Source organism: Brachyistius frenatus, unplaced genomic scaffold, assembly GCF_029030835.1.
Source record: "Brachyistius frenatus isolate BFR_SWC_R1_liver_20210118 unplaced genomic scaffold, ASM2903083v1 Contig_30, whole genome shotgun sequence".
Taxonomy (NCBI): Eukaryota; Metazoa; Chordata; class Actinopteri; family Embiotocidae; genus Brachyistius; species Brachyistius frenatus.
Genome location: NW_027210629.1, coordinates 906,955 through 924,490, shown reverse-complemented (window position 1 = coordinate 924,490; position 17,536 = coordinate 906,955). Strand labels below are relative to the sequence as shown.

The 17,536-nt window shown below is 38.8% G+C and overlaps 1 protein-coding gene across 1 annotated transcript in view; it reads left to right on the top strand.

Annotated features, from left to right (window-relative positions):
* pdlim5a (PDZ and LIM domain 5a) overlaps positions 1 to 17,536 on the top strand; it is a 69,668-nt gene extending 52,132 nt beyond the window's left edge. Inside the window, exons 8-13 of the mRNA XM_069699427.1 lie at positions 7,760 to 7,842; positions 10,009 to 10,210; positions 13,430 to 13,610; positions 15,096 to 15,216; positions 16,338 to 16,453; positions 16,951 to 17,536. Coding sequence (XP_069555528.1) covers positions 7,760 to 7,842; positions 10,009 to 10,210; positions 13,430 to 13,610; positions 15,096 to 15,216; positions 16,338 to 16,453; positions 16,951 to 17,040 — 793 coding nt within the window. The 3' untranslated portion in view covers positions 17,041 to 17,536. The remainder of the gene's footprint in view (positions 1 to 7,759; positions 7,843 to 10,008; positions 10,211 to 13,429; positions 13,611 to 15,095; positions 15,217 to 16,337; positions 16,454 to 16,950) is intronic.

The following is a 17,536-nucleotide window of genomic DNA, read 5'->3' as shown; positions in this document are numbered from 1 at the left end:
TAGGATACAATGGCTCATTGCTAAACCAAATGCCATCATCTCACAGCTTTCATAGCTTTTCAGATGCCCAAAAGCTAAATGACACTTCTCTTGATGCAGTCTTTTTGGCAGCCAACATGTCCTAATCGCTACATAGCCCAACTCGTGTTGAAACACAGGTTCCACCATCCTGTTTATCTGTTTTTAGTGGTTTACCTAGCCAAACAGTAGGAGCACACTCCTCATGTCCTAGGAGCTCTTTACCAGCTCATAGTCAGCCTTCAAGGGCCTCCTCTGGTCCATTACCTTTCCATAGACCACCTGGTTCAGATGTTACTGCTCCACCAAGCTTTCAACTGCTCACTCCTGAAAGGTACATTGAGCCTGGAAAGTTTAATTAAAACTCTCGTCATAGTTAAAAAGACTTTGTAATCAAAATGATCATGTCCCGTTTTTCTTCTGTATTTTTCCTGGTCTAGCAGTTCCAATGTAAGAACACTAGAGGACAGCATCGACTCAGAAAATGTAGAGTTCAGTTACTGTGTGACCTGACATGCTGGTGGTGATTGCCATATACTGTATTAAATAACCCTACTAAGTATCTTAAGACAGCACAAACTCAGTTTGATCCGTCACCTCAACACAGGTGCTGCACCACAATTCTGAAACATAATTCACTTGAGGTCAACTTTTTTTTATTTGTTTCAAGTATTTTTCCAATCTGTGCTGTCTTTCCTCTGTCTGTCCTCCCAGTCCCCCAGTTCAATTCAATACTGGTCTATCTCAAAAACTGCTTCCTCATCAAATACTCTCTACAAAATCAGTCAGGTACAAGGCTATGGGGATTTTCTGTAACTGTTGCACTATCTACAAATTAGTTCACATTCATCCTCTATTGATAGTCTATTGATAGTAATGTAACACCAAGCTGCAACACTCACCTAAACAATGTTGGCTTCTTTTCAATATTTTGTGTGAAGTCAATTAATATCACTGGTGCTTCTGCCTTGTGCCATTGTCTTACTGTATATGGTTGCATACTTGTGTGTGTGTGTGTGTGTGTGTGTGTGTGTGTGTGTGTGTGTGTGTGTGTGTGTGTGTGTGTGTGTGTGTGTGTGTGTGTGTGTGTGTGTGTGTGTGTGTGTGTGTGTGTGTGTGTGTGTGTGTGTGTGTGTAAACAGCAGAGTGCTCCTGTCAAGTCCTCTGGACTTCCTGCCCAGAGCAGCCCCCTGCCCCCCTCCCCTCACTCCCAGTGCCCCCAGACAGTCTGCACAACACACTCAAGCTGTGTGCTGTAGTCCAGTACCAGGAAGGTAAATGGAGTGTGGCAGTGTTAGTTTTTGTGTGCATCACCCTGAAATGATTATTTAGGTATCTCATGTATTCCCTGTCAACAACCTCTTGCTTTATGCATTAACTGACTACTTCTCAAACCATTTTCTCTTCTTTATCTCTGTAATTTTTTTTTTTTTTTTTTTTTTTTTTGTAATATCTGACCATTAGTATCTTGGTTCCATTATCATCTCTGAGGCTGGATAATCAAAATTCTGTTTATATATTTTCTCTTTTAAAAACAAAAACATGAGTTTTTCAGGTTCTCCATCCTACATCTTCTGGTTCCAGTGTTATAGAGAGACCCTTTAATTTTTTTGTCTGCAGCCAACAATTATTTTCAGTATTAATACATCTAACAACCATGTTGGTAGTAATACACTGAATCTCAAAAATGTTGAGTTAACTGAGTATATATTCACTTTAGAGAAACTGTTTTTTTGCTCGAAAAAATTACCCCAGTCAATTGTCTAAATTAATTTTTTCGTCAATTGATTGTTTGATGCGGACTGATCAATCAGTTAAACAAGTAATAATTTCAGATCTAGAGATTTATTGGTGTCGGGAAAAATAAAGACACTGGCATAAATTTTGTGGGTCAATAGGGAATTTCCCTTTCATCCTCTGTCTTTTGTTTTCCTCATCGTGACCTGACCTGGTCAGAGCAACCAATCCGAGCAATCATTGGCCTCCTGAGAAGGCCATGTCTCAGTCCTTATTGGATGCCCTTCTCATCTCTCCGATCACTAAAGCTCCACTACAACGCTTGAAGAAGAAGAAGAAGAAGAACAAGCATCGTAGCGTCAGTGAGCTGCATCTGCCAAAGAACAAGAGGTAGACAGAGCAGACCAGGACAAAACTAGCTTTTACTGTACAGATCAAAGAAATGCCACCTCAAATAGAGGTTTTGCCCTACTTCATTGGAACACAATGTTATGCATTTATATTGCAATTATTAGTTTTGTTTAAAATCTATTAAATATTGTTTTGTCCAGGTCTGCACCCAAAAAAAGAGTGATGTAATCATCTCATTCATAAATTGTGAGATATAACATGTGAAGATTCTTTCTACTTTTTAATGATGCATGCAGCCTCACAGTAATAGCTCTCACTTACGTACCGGCTGATTGCGAACAAATCAAATTAGCACGTGGAAGATGATTTTAAGATTGAAAAATATATTTTATTTGTTGCTCCATAGGGCCCGAGAGGAAAGTCGGGTTATTTATACTCATCCGACAATCATTTGACTAGTATAAGAAATATTTTATAAAACGATGTTCAGAAGTGTAATTATTTTTAACCCACAGCATAAACAAGGCTGTGGTATTCACTGAACATGCCTTTAATGGCTGTGAAAAAGCCGTGTTTATTCAAGCTGTGCCAACACCAAAAGACACGGTGCATATGTCTCTGTGGCGACAGTTCATACCAGCTCTGACATTCTGTGGTCACTGTGAAACAACTTGGCAGCATCTCACAGAAATCAGTCAACGGTTAGTGGACACAACTGTACACAGTTAAACCGTGAAGTCTGAAAAGTATGTGCGTGTGCGTGATTGTGTGAAAGAGTTTGAGTGGGTGTCTGCGTGGATGGATGTCTTTGTCACTGCTTGAGTGTGAATGCACACGCATGGATGGTATAGTGTGTGGGGACTAAATTTGATCCAAAGAATATCCACAGTGTTAAATTATCGACCATCTGTCGTGTGGTGGAGAGAGCTGCTGGACAGCAGTCAGCTATGTTAATGACCATGTGTCCAACGTTCAAACGAAACCAACACATTTATTAGATGGGTAATACAAGTTCTTGTTGGAGCTACAGTACACAAGGGGTTGCTTTACATGTGTAAACACTTGGGGGGACTTAAATACACACTTTTTCCTCATTATCTCTGAATACCAGCAAACAAAAAGTGTCAGTATTAGGCAGTGAATGATGCTGACAATAGACCTCAGATAACACAAACACAGGAAGAACAGCAGAGATGTAAATAAAGGCCACCGATAGTGATAATAAGTGAATTGTTCAAGGTTGCACAAAAACAGTAGAACACAGAATAGACCAGGAGAGAAAGACAGATAAAAAAGAGGAAACAAATCTATTACTGTCCCTCCTTCCTCCAGTCCCTCTTTAATTATCCCTCGCAGTTGACGAGGTTCATATGCAGCCCAGTGCGTCCAGATGGTCAGCAATCTAACTAGCTACTATTGAACCAGAAACAAACAGCAGAGCTCTGCATAAAACCAATCAGTCTTGCAGAATACAGTCAGGTTCACATGTAATTGGCCTGATTGGTGGAGAATATTAACGAGCTGCACTGTAATTGGTTCTAATGAATGAAGGACTGGGGAGCATCTTATTTCCTGCTCTATTTGTCACCTGTTGTTAGCCAATTACCATAGCTAATGTGAATGGATGTTGTTAGCTTGTTGGCCAAGATAATTTAAATTGATGGCCCTATAGTCTTTAAACAGAGTTTAAGAGCCTAACAGCATGATGAGGATGAGGTCTGTCCTGTTCTTTTCAGGACCATTCTACCTGATAATCTGATGCCCGCTGATGTTCTTGTTTCTGTCTCCATATAGAAGGAAATGCGTTTCGTTTATTAGCAGATTTCTTACTTATTTACTTGCTTAATTTCCCTTCTTTCTTACCTTCATGGTTACTTTAGACACTTGTTTGCCACCTGGGTGTCAGAACCTCCTACGCAGTCCCAAGATGAATGTGCGGGTGGTCAGACCCTGATTAAATTTATAAGAAACAATAAATCTGTGGGGCGTCCTGGTCAGGCATTGGACCTTTTGTGCAAGTTATAATTCCTTTCTCTATTATAGCAATTAGCTGTCTACTGTCTGCTAACAAAATATCCTCCAAACTTATATACTTATACTCCAACTTATGTCCACAGTAAGGCCATAACAGATGATCACACACTTCCGAATACGCAGAGGGAACACACAAATAGAGCAGTAAATTCAGCACCCACCCAGTAATCCGAATTTTGCATCCCTAGTTCGCTTGGAGCGAATTAATGTACAGTAATTAAAGTAAAAATGTTCAGGGCTACAAGCAGTGAAGGAGTGGAGGTACTGTTGGTCTATACAACATTTTTCACAGCATTGAACATCTAAAAGGGATCTCGTGGAAATGCAGCTTGTTGGCCGATGGTGCCAACTAGCTGCAGACAGGATGATACTACTTTCAGTTTTATCTTTGGCTGTAGATACATAAACCATATCCAAAGGCTCCTTCTGTCAAACACATGACATACAAAATGATAAACTGATAATGAGAATGAAGACAGATGCTCAGCAGCCTGACAGTCTCTTTCCTGTAGAGAGTAGGACTGAGTATAGGCTGATTAGCTCGAATCAATGCTAACGCAACAGTCCACTGGGTGCATTTATCACAATCATTGGATTGGCTTTGCAATGTAGCTTGTATGTTCAGTGTTTACCAATGCATATACTAATCAGATGCATTTTTAACCATTTATTTATTCAGTTGAAATGCACATTTTCAGAGTATAAATCTTTTTTTAATGTAACAGAGATGGAAATACCATTTTCAACAGCCACCTAACTGCGATCTCTGGCACATTTTTGGGTTTACTGTATGTATTAGTTTCTGAGCCTTATTCATCATCCCAATTTTTGTGATTTTATCTTTTTGCACCAAAGGGTGTCTTGGCATCAGTCTGCCGCAGAAGAGGGGGACCTTTTCTTATCCTCTCCAGTCAGTGCTGTCTATGTATTTAGGTAAATGTAAAGTATCTTTTCCTTTCCTCTCATATCTCTTACATATCCCACAACCACTAGAGTCCACAGTTACACAGTTTAAGCACTCATTAAGAAAGTCTGAATTGATGATTTTAGAAGTCACCCTGTATGGTGAACCCCTACTCTCCAGAGTTCATTTAATCTTACAAATGTCCCATCTCTTTAAATGAAGTGTGTGTTCAATGAAATTTCTCAACAGAGGTGCAACATTCCTCCTCTATCTTCTTCTCTGTCTCTCTCTGCCTTTCTGTTCACCTCTTACAGTCTTTGTCACTCTCTCTCTCTCTCTCTCTCTCTCTCTCTCTCTCTCTCTCTCTCTCTCTCTCTCTCTCTGTTTTTGTTTCTTTCTCACTCACTCAACTCAATGTAACTATGACTGCAGTTGCCATAACACTTGTCTCATGAGTCCCCTAACAGCCAGGCACAAGGGGAAGACAGCAGTGATCCAACTGTTGGCATCGACTACAAATCTGCATTATGGTTGTAATACGTCTGGGGAGAGATTGTTGGCCCACCCAAGCAACTAAGCTGGCACTCACGAATATACACATACTTAAAAACACACACACACACACACACACACACACACACACACACACACACACACACACACACACACACACACACACACACACACACACACACACACACACACACACACACACACACACACACACACACACACACTTGATATTATAGAGAGGTTATTCATTTTGCATCATTTCAAAAGGAAGTGGTGAGCTTGAGGCCTTGTGGTAACATTTGATTGAGGAGCTGAGACGTTTTGCTCCGTTCCACTACGATATCAGGACAAATTTGTTTTGTCTGTAAAACATGAACCTAACCAGAAAAATAAACTGAAGTTCAAACCAAATCTACAAAAACATTTCATTGCTCTATTGCTCGATAGTCCAATAAAAAAAGAAAACCTCTCAAACTATGTACTTCCCTCATTTGTTTATGTTTTATTTATCATCTATGTGATAATAATTGCACATCATGTGAAGGAACTTTTATAATTACAGATGTTATGGACAGTTATGGACAATTGATTAATAAAACCTTAATTGATGATAACTTAAATTTATCTAATGGAAACGTGTCCTACAAATACTTTTCTTAGACAAAGACAGCAGGTGTTGCCTTACATGTAGATTTGGCACCGTGTTTGTCCTAGTAAGAGCATTGTGCTCTGAAAAACATCTACGGCAAGTAAAGAACATGTTCCGTCACGTGGGAGTATTTTGCTCAAAGACACGTGTTTGCATTACAAGAAAATGTTTTGAACCAAGAAGGACTGTGTGACCCTCAAAAAGAATAAGTTACCCTCAGCAAATATCTGCTGCCCTCTGAAACTTTGGGCAAGTACTCAAAACAATGTCACAGATATTATATGTTTACTTTTCTTCAGAGATAAAATGTGTCATTGTGTGCTACCACAGCAATGTTTACCAAATATTGACTAAAAACCCATCGGAGTTCTATGCCTAGCTTATCTGTATTGTATAATGAGAAATACCCCTGATCCATTATGGTCATTTTCTGTATTTCATCATATGAATTATTGTTCTGACATAGTTTTTAATGTGATCACCGCAAAATTTTACAACAGTGCCTCTTAAAATGACTTATCCTTTGACCCAAATATGAAATTTTGTTTTATTTCTATGGGTCCATGAGCATTGACTGCCAATGTTGCCTTGGACACCCATTCAGTTTGTCTCCATGACTTCAAGTATCTAAATGTTTAAAAATGGATGGAGGCAACCGTGTTTACCTGTACTGTATATACATTGGTTGTAAGAATATAGAATGACTCGAACAAATATGGTCATATTCTGCATTGTACTACCAGATCTTTGTCTCCCCTTCTGCATTAATACTGGTAGTCTGACATCTGTTCACTGTCCATCTGGAAGAGCTACTTTTTCACATTACTACATGCCATATTTCACTCCGATGTGGTCAGTCTCTCTCATCTGAGTCATTTAAATTAATATTCTGGCATCGCTTTTGAAGGAGTGTGCTGTATTATTAGTGCTGGGCAAACCTATTTGTCTCTTATCCATCATCAGTCCTGTCGCCTGGACTTTGTTCTGCAATGAATGTGGCACATGGGCAACATATTTGTGCATACTGTACTGACAGGGAGGAAGTGTACCATGAAGTCAAGCACTGTACTGTTTTGGCTGTAACAGCATTTTGTGTTTTGGTTGGTACCATACCGTCTCTGCTCTGTCAGCAGGTAGGTGGTCTGGAGTCTGTCTTTCTGTATTTTGACAGGAACTTGAGAAAATTGGCCGTGCTGGTATTGTTTTATTTTTTTCCATTTATTCGTCTTATTTTTAGTCAGCTATGAGTAAAATAACATTTGCGAGAGATAATAAGATAATAAATAACAAGTAAACTAAGACACGAACTATACTGTACAAACACAAACATAATCAGCTACGTCAGTGTTGTATGGGACTTCACTCTGACTGAGCGGGATGCAAATACAAAGTAGGAATATGTATCTTGTATAACTGTAATTTAAGTAAAGCAGTTAGAGTTTGTTTAGTATTGGATATGTGAGGGCAATGTATTCTGGTGTACAGTTTTAATGGGAATTTGATTACTACCCGTATTAAGTGAATCACATATCATTTATGTTTCCCTTGCACAGTGAAGAGAGTGATGAACCTGAACTCAACACCCATGAGTCTGCAGCTGTGAAGACTATGATCAAAGGACCTGCTAAAACCCATGGTAAGCACTTTGTGTGCTCTCTCCTGTCCACATGTGATACAATTATTACAATTATTGCCAGCTGGCATTTTTACACCCTGTTTAAAATATGATTTATGGACCTGGTAGCAAGGGACAATTTGTCTCCTGTTAACTGTTTTAAAAATAAAATGAACACATTTTAAAGTGTATAGTAAACATAATACATTAATTTCACTGACCGAAAAACATATTTTACTCATCTTGCCATGGCTGCATGAAATCTTTTGGACAGCACATTAAATCTGCTGCCAAATCTAACAAAAGTATATCTGTATGTCCCTGTGTGAGAGTTGTTTTTACTGTAGGCATTTGTGGTATTTTCTTTACGAAATTAACTAGCGGAGTATAATCAGACTGAGGTGCTTGAACTGTTTTCTTAGCATATAAATCACAGGGAATGTATGCATACCCAAAAGCAGACTTCTCCAAATAGAATCCTAAAAATAACCTCTTATTTAGAAATAGCTAAATCTTCTTTTAAATATGCTTTTTGATTGATTAATTTATTCCCCCCTGCAGCTAAAAAAGTGATATTTCTTCTCACAAAATTTTTTTGGTTCCCAATCCTGGCATTGTGTGAAACTGATTTACGGCTGTTGGATTGAATGTTGTTACAGCCCGTTAGCAAGGGGAAAGAGGCTTATTTTCCATGGTTGAAGCGTGACATATGTTGTGAAATAGGTAATTGCAGACTTTCTTTTCCTTTTCTCATGTTTTTCCGCTGGGGAAGGCCATTAAACAGGCGAGAAGGCCCAGTTCTGCCTGTGGCGCCTTGCTCAGTCACACGTGCAGCAGATCTACTCTGTCAGAAAAATAATATTTATTAAAGGGACCTGTCGGGAGGTATGAATTGAATTTTAAGGCCAAGGCCCAGAGCTTCAGTTTAATGCCCATACTCCACACTCGGCCTATAGATTCTGAGACTTTATGTTAGATCTGTGCATTGTCCTGGTTATCATCTACATTTATGTACAGTATGTATGTTATTATCTATTTATTTGTGAACACGTTTTTTTCTCTTTGGATATGACTATAAACATAAGCCTCTATACCCCACCCAGTCTTTTAACACGTCCTGTCCTCCACTTATTTCCCTGATGTAACTGCTGCTCAGCAAAAGTTGTAAATGTAGTCACTTACCCAGGGACCCAGGCTCGTGAAAATATACTGTTGGCCATATAGCGCCCCAGCAGCAGCAAGCCCATTTTGAATCTTGAGTTGCAGTTAAAGAAACGAGGCGTTCAGCAACTGGCTTGTTGCCAATGCCAGTCATAAAACAATTTTCTCATGTTTAAAATTTGAAAACACAGACACACACTATTGCACCGTTCACTTTCCTGCTCTTCTTATTCTTTCAGTAGCTTCACCTTTAACATGCAACCTTACGAAGTGTAATCTAGCATGATTACTAACAGGCTGAAACATCAAACTGTTTCAAATAGCTTGACCTTAAACTTTTCCTTTCATGTAACAAATTTCTATCGTATGAACTTTTAGCTACACAATCGCCTTCTTGGGATGCAAAACCTTTCATCTCGTGTCTCTTTTAGCTTCATCTACGACTGTCAAACAAACATTTAAACTTAAGCTCTCTGTTTTTCATGATGATTTGGTTCCAGAATGAAAACCCTACTACCCCCTATATTATTTCAAAACCCAGCCATGTGTCTTGCCCAGCAGACACACTTAAACATAACATGTAATGCTAAAGCCAAGTTACAAATGTAGTGTGGAGATCAAAGGCCAAGCTACATGTTTAGCCAGGTGTCTGGGTTTTAGCAGAGGGAATGTCTTGGTGGTCTTTATGTGGTTGTGTGTGTTCGTGTGTGTGTACGCACATACACTATAGGAATCTGTTGAACGTTGAAATATTTAGTGTGTTGCTGAAGATTGATGGGGAGAATCTATAGCTGTGACAACAGTAGTCAGCCAGCTGCGTGCACCACCATGACACTTGCTGGGTGTATCGTCAAAGAGGGTCAAGGTCAAATAACTTACAAAACTGGGAAGAAAACACAGACACACACCATTTGTGATGCTGTACGTGCTTTATTTTTGTGTTTACATCTATTCCTCCTTTCTTTTATCTATCCTTCTTTGTTTCTTAACCATTACAGCCTTTCATGTCTCTTCTACCTTTTGCAGTTTATGGTCCAAAGACTGGTTTGCTCACCCCATCTTTTGGTATGAAGGGTAACGGCAGTGCCAGTGTGTCAAGCGGGCCAGTCCCACCCCGTCCTGTTCCTCAGCCCCACCCTAAAGATGAAGACACCCTGGTCCAGATGGCAGAACATATACCAGCTGGGACTCGCACACCTATGTGCGCCCACTGCAACATGGTCATAAGGTGAGGGACATATATAATAAAGAATGTATTTGTGGACTGTCTGTATATATTTTTTTGTTCTGTTTTTAACCAGGCATCTCAATTAATCCCTAAACACATACAATATATAACATCCTATGTAATGTATTCATTTATTGCCATTAAGCTCTCAGTTCCCTGGTATTCCTTAAACAGGTTTTTTTTTTCAAAAAGCACTTTTACACTGTAGACCACCAGGAACTTGAGGTATGTAATATGTTATTTGATAACAGTATGCTGGATTATGAATTATGATCAATTCTGTTTTCAGTTTTACTTCATGCACCCTGAATAGCAAAGAATACTATTCTTATTATTTATTACGACCCAGTAGCAGTCAGTGTTCCCTCAATTGCCTTAACCATGTGCCTATATGCATTCGTTTTCTTGGCCAAATTTCCAACTGGCTAAACCAGAAGATCTCACATATGCACACACTGTTTGAAAATGTTCTCCAGCTGTGACTGAAGCAGCTGGAGAGAAGTACCATGACTTCCAAAAGCTGATGGATGCTCTAAAAAGGTTTAGTTTGTCTGTCCATGCACATCTGCAAAATAGTGGAAGTAACAGCAAGAGCATGTGACTGTGATTCGTAATTACTGAGCTGACTAACTAGGGTCTTGTAGGTTTCAGTCTGTGATTGTGTGAAAGCTAAGACAGGAACCCTGTTTTTGTGTGTTTGATAAAGACCAAGCTTCACAAAAGAATTATGATTTCAATATGTGACTTAATCGGATTTAAGTAAGTGCTGAAATTTTTAATAGTATCATAAAAATGACCCATGCATTGGAAGGATTACAGAGAATATGTGATCCTTGTACAAGTATCCTTGTAACATTCATGAGCAGTGTGGGAATGTTATGAATGGAGAATGCATGGGCTCTGTCAGAGACTGTCGTGACCATTTATAGTTATAACTGTGAAAGAAACAGTGCACATGCATGGTGTTTAGTTCCATCATATCATGCCCATATACTGCTTGCACAAGGGTAATCAAAAAACAGGTGATGTCTTTGACTTGGCTGCTCACACATCAATTTATACTCAAACAAATTAGGAATGGGAAAGGAAATATGTCCGATCCTTAATCATTCAGTGCCCCGTTGAGGTACTTAAATGAATTAATTTGAAGCCATCTCGAGTAAGCAATCTGTGTATGAAACTGTAGAACTAGTATATATCTAACTGTAGTAACGATAAGGGTTAAGGGAATTAAGTTGCACCTGCAGTTGATTACACTGTGGGATGATATCTGTTGCACACAGGGATCAATTGAAACTCGTCTCCAATGCAAAGGTAATGTTTAAAAGTAAGAATTTAGAATGTGATGTTTAAACACAGACAGTAAAAGTTATACTCAAGATGTCATACATACAGGGACAGCCCAAAGCATCTTAGGGCCCGTTTCAGAAGCTCAGACCGGGCTTCCTTCGAAAACTATAAGATTAAAGCAACCAAGTTGGTGATTGTTAGAAATTATCTTAATTTTTTGAAAAAAAATTTAATGCTGGAATGTTTCAACAAAGACAAATTCAGATAGCCTACACAAAATAAATTGTGACTTAAAACCATAAGTGTACAAGGTGGGACGGTAAATATATAGCCGTCAATTAATAAGTTAGCTAGTTAGCTCTGCTGGTTGCAATAACATAGTAAGTGTGGTAATAATCAATCATAACGGACAGTAAGGTGTCAGTATTGGCGCTATATGTCAAGGTAAATTATCAAAGGATTAAAGTAATAAAAACAATTCATCACTCAAACCGCACAGCCAGGACACACCATGAGCCAAATTCCGCCACAGGAAGTATGTCGTTTTAAAATGGATCATCGCTGTTGCCCGGTGAGTTATCAATTCTTGCACGACAATTGGGGGCCCCCTGGTGCACCGGGGCCCGTTTCATTCGAAACGGTTGAAACATAGGTAAGGCCGGCTCTGCATACATAGGGGATGTGGAGTTAGATCTGATGAATAAGGCATCACTGACTTTTGTCTTAAGACTTTATGAAATAGAGGAGGCAACACAAATGTGATTTTCCAACTGTACAAAGTCTCAAAAACATCACATTTACACTAGAAAAGTCCACATACAAGTTGTTTAAATCCATTCAGAGTGGCACACAAGAACACATCACTATAGCAACTCTCATCCTCTTCCTCTCTGCTGTTTACCGATCCTCTTGTCCGGTAGCTGACTGCCTTGACCCGAGCGTTATCTCCCAGATTGTGTCAACTAAGATTACATATCACTTAGGATAGGCTGCTCATATGCTAATGGATGCCAGCTTGGGCTGCTATCAGAGTAAGCTCAGATAAGCACAGCTATTGTGTGGAGTAAATTAGTCTCCGTTGTTTTCCCACTTTACCTAATCATCAAAGTGGACAGGGCCATGGTGCTGTCCGAGTGGAAGCAGAGGATGATGGTCACATTTCTAAAATGTTTTCCTTGTTTCTGTAGCAACTTGTGACTTGAATGGAGTGCTAAAATAATTAGTCAGTTAGTTAATAGACAGAAATTTTATAAACAACTATGTTGATGGTGTAATAACTGTTTTGCTTAATTAAAATGTATTAAAGAGGAAAGAATTCTCAAGTTAATCACTTGAAGCCCTTCTCAATACATTATCATTAAACTGGCTCTTATTTTGAGGTTTTAGGCCTTGTATGAAACCGCCACATATAATCATCACCACACAAGACTAAATTATCGAACATTTTAAACATTATAATCAGTTTTCTGTATATGTTAAAGAAATCACATCAGAAGAAATTCAAAAATCAGGAATAAATCATAATATTCAATGAAGCGGCTCTTTTAAAGAGGGAAGAGAGGAGAGGGAGCCAAAAGTATTTTTGTTGAGTTATAATTGGTAGAAGGTTTGACAAATTTATTTTGAGAGTGAATAAATGTTGCACTAGAATTCATTAATTTATTAATTTATGGTTTACATATTTGCCCTCTAGTGGCTATTTGTACATCTGATAGGCCATATTACAGATGTACAAATAGCCCCCAGAGGGCAAATATGTAAACCATAAGTGAATAAATGACAAAGCTGAGCTGTGTAGTACTTTGCACTTATACATGCATTTATGACGGGGTGAGATTACAAGTAATTCCGATTTCTCATATGGGTTCATTATTTACCAATATATAACTTTCCTACCTATCCTATTGTCTCTGTTGTCTATTTTTTCAGAGGGCCATTTTTGGTAGCAATGGGGAAATCATGGCATAAAGAGGAATTTAACTGCGCCCACTGCCGTACGTCCCTGGCAGATGTCGGCTTTGTGGAAGAACAGGGATCCGTCTACTGTGAACACTGCTATGAAGAGTTCTTCGCTCCAACATGCAGCCGCTGCCAGGCCAAGATACTGGGGGTGAGTTGGTGTGTGACAACAGAGGGAGCAGTGCAATATAAATGTAGAGAAGGATGAAGGCTTTGCTAGTCTTCATATTTACCCATTAGTCTATACAGATTTTAAACGAGTAACACAGTCACTTACTGTGCAGATGGCCTTGACATGTGTGCGCCTTTTGTTTTTGAACTCCACCACCTGTTGTTTGAAGACCAAAGGCGATAGCACTCTGCTGTGGTATTTAATTGCAAGCGTGTTAGCCTTTGACTTAATTTCTGTTTTTTTGTTTTCCCCATTTTTCTGTAATATTTTTTTTTCTATTTTGTGCTCAGAAAAGATGAAACAGTATGCAGCATTTTGTGCATGTTAGTCTATGTGGGGCTTTAACTTTCTGCAACTAAATATACCACACTGTATCTGTAATTCTTAATCTTCACTACCTTGTATTTTTTTCAAAATAGGACACCAGGATGTTGAGGGGTTTGAAGTGGGCAACTGGATGCATAAAGAAACTTGTTAGCCAATACTATAACAATACAGCACAATAAATAAAGTTGCTTGTAGATTCTAATAGCTGTCAGGCCTGAATATATATTAAAGTAAACTACAAAGGAACTCTTTCATCTGGACTGCATTTACTTTGTTACACATATTGTTATCAATTTGAGACCAAATAGTAAAGGGGCATAACATGTACAGATGGTGCCACTATTTAAGGGTCACTTTTAAAAAGGTTGCTGCTGGTAGCTTTAAGAAGATCAGCGCAGGAAAGTTGTAGGTGTAGAGAAATATCTATGGTGACCACCACTGCAACTCAGGAATGCAGTATAGGTTGGGGTGTTAGGAGAATTAGGCTTAGAGGCCTTGAGGCTGCAGGTGTAGCTTGAACCCAGAGTGTCAGGAAGCTGAAATCTGTGCTCTCATGGCAGCTCTGACATTCATCCCTCACGTGTTCTAGCCTCTTTAGGCTCAGTCCCTTTCAACCCTCTATTTCTCACACATTTTCAACCAGCTTACGGCTTCTTATTAACCCGTTTTCTCACTCCCTCTCTCCTAATCCTTCATTTTACTCCAGCCCACCAACTTTCCATTGATTCTCTGTCCTGTCTTGTTCTCACAGTTTAAGGGTGGGAAATAAGTCAGTATGTCTATTCTAAGCTGGGTCATGTGGCCCCACAAGAAAAAAAAAAAGTAATATTGAAGTGTGACATGAGAAAAGGACAGATTGTAGGTAACACTGATGCATTTGTCCATTCTGACCCAGCAAGGATTCATGATAAAAAAAAAAAAGAAGAAAAAAAGGTTATTTTCTTTACAAATGACATAGGCTGCAGTGTTACAAATGATGCACTCAAGGAAACTAACATGGGGGTATGTGTCCTCTTCACTTTCTGGTAAAGCGGATCTAGCTTTCCAGTTACTATGACTGACACACAGAACGAGAGCAGTGCACGTCAAAACAAACTGAGGTCTCCAACTCACCACATTGTTTGCCTTTGTACCCAGGAGGTGATAAATGCCCTCAAACAGACGTGGCATGTCTACTGCTTTCTCTGTGCTTGCTGTCAGAAACCAATCAGAAACAACACCTTCCACCTGGAGGATGGAGAACCATACTGTGAACAAGGTGAGATATGATGGGTCATCCCCAATACTTGAAAGTGTCAGTTAGGGCCACAAGTGTGTGGACATATATCACCTCTGCAAATAAACTGCTCATGGTAACCAAGATCATACCATTTGTTGTCCAAAAAAAAAAAATCTAAATATAATTAATAAATCAGTTAAACTGAGTTATCTAATAGCATATAGCTACTGTGTATGAAAAAAATATAAAAATATGGGTCATATTTTTCACAATCTTTAGTAATATTTATCTTGACCATTTTAGATACAATATCATTGTTGTCAGTTTGTGGAATGAATGATTATATTCAAGCCAAATCCAACCTATTAGTTATTGACTAATAATGTTACCTGATTTATTGATTTAATCATTTAATATTAATCAGTAATTTGGCAGTATGGTGGTGCAGTGGTTAGCACTGCACTCAGTAACTCTATATTGCTTTTAGGTGTGAATGTGAGAATAAATGGTATGATTGAGGGCGACGTGTAGAACATACCCTGCCTCTCCCCCAATGTTAGCAGAAAAGGCTCTAAGTGGGTATAGCTAAGGATGGATTTATTATAATTTATTAAGTCCTAAAACCAGTTTCATGGTGAATTACAGAAACCAGACTGGTGTGAAGCAGTGGACTGTGGTGAATTCTGCTATACATTTAGCTCTAACTACCACTTGGAAACAACAGTAGAACAAGCATGTGTTATGTGTACTCTCTGTCAGCCTTTTTCTGATGTGAGACACACTACTCCCTGTAGGCTTGTGAATGCCCACTTAAGTGATCAAGACTACAACCATGGGTATTATATGGTGATCAGATGACTGTATAGCGGGCTGAGTGGACACATTGACTAAGAATGGTCAATACTGTCTCAGGAAAAACACTATGTGGATGGAAAGACATAAGTATCTCTCTGTTGCAAACAGACTTCTGTTTTTATTACAATCACAGTAATGTTTAAAGGGTTATCAGTAAAATGATCTGGTCTATTGTAATTGTTCTCAATCACACACTTTGTCCACTGCACTCTCTATGATCTCAAGTTTGTTTGGGTCGCACCATAATAACGTAATAAATAATGTATGTAAATATATCTAATGTCTTCTTCTTTATCTTTAAAAAGACTTTTACAATTTGTTTGGGACTGGCTGCCATGGCTGTGAGTTCCCCATCGAGGCTGGAGACAAATTCCTGGAGGCCCTTGGTTACACCTGGCATGACACCTGCTTTGTTTGTGCTGTAAGTGAAGGTCACTGACACGCATCACTGTCAATTCAGACCATCCAGTGAAAAGCACATATGGCACATTTGTTTCCCACACTTGAACAATTGAGAGACTTTTATGCATTTGGCTTGGTCATCTCTTGACTGCATCCAGATGAAACAGACACAAATACAATCTCAACACAGAGCCAGACAGAGTGTTCCAAACAACTATTTAGTTTGATCTGATTGCCTTGTCTGTAGAATTTGTATTGCAAAAATAGTCACCAATAAAAAAAATATAAATATTTTACATTAAAGTCCAACAATTTCCATTTCATATAAGTAATTTTGTAGCCCAAGCTTTTGCAAAATGGTTTGTTTGGCGCACACTCAGCACTAGAGTCTCTAACAGCAATGTGATAGACACAGTTCTGACATTTTTATCATAATTTCTAATAAGATACAGAATAATGTTTGATAACCTCTTTTTGTTGTTGTGTGTTTATTTGTGTGTGTTGGGCTTTCTACAGGTGTGCTGCACCACGCTGGAGGGCCAGGCCTTCTTTTCAAAGAAGGACAAACCTCTTTGCAAGAAACATGCTCACACATTGAAGATATGAAGCTTGGACTCTTTTCACACCTTTTTTTTGGCCATATGTTTTCTCTTGGTGGGGAGGGAAGGTGAAAAAACAGTTAGTTCATGTGACTATGCAACTCAAGCAATACTCATTTCTGCGTGGTGGTGGTTCCTCCTACCAGGAGAAGCAATGCAACTTGCAGTTAACAATGTTTGTTCTCAGTTTTGGCCAATTTGTGATGGAAAACATCTGATTAGTTGATTATTACCTTGATTTTATGTGCTCATGCATGCAGCCAAAGGTAGGACCGTTTTACTGCCAAATGGTGCAGTGTATGAGTACTACTTTTGTGTATCACCAAAGCTACGCTTTTTTTTTAATGCACAGGACTCTGTATTCCAAGCCTTTATTTTATAACCTTGATTTTAACCATGTTACAAAAAAGCATGAAAGTGGTGAGATCATCACATTTTCAGTTTTACCGTGTTAAATTACAGATCACTCATTATCACTAGACAGTAACAGAGATGTTTGAAAA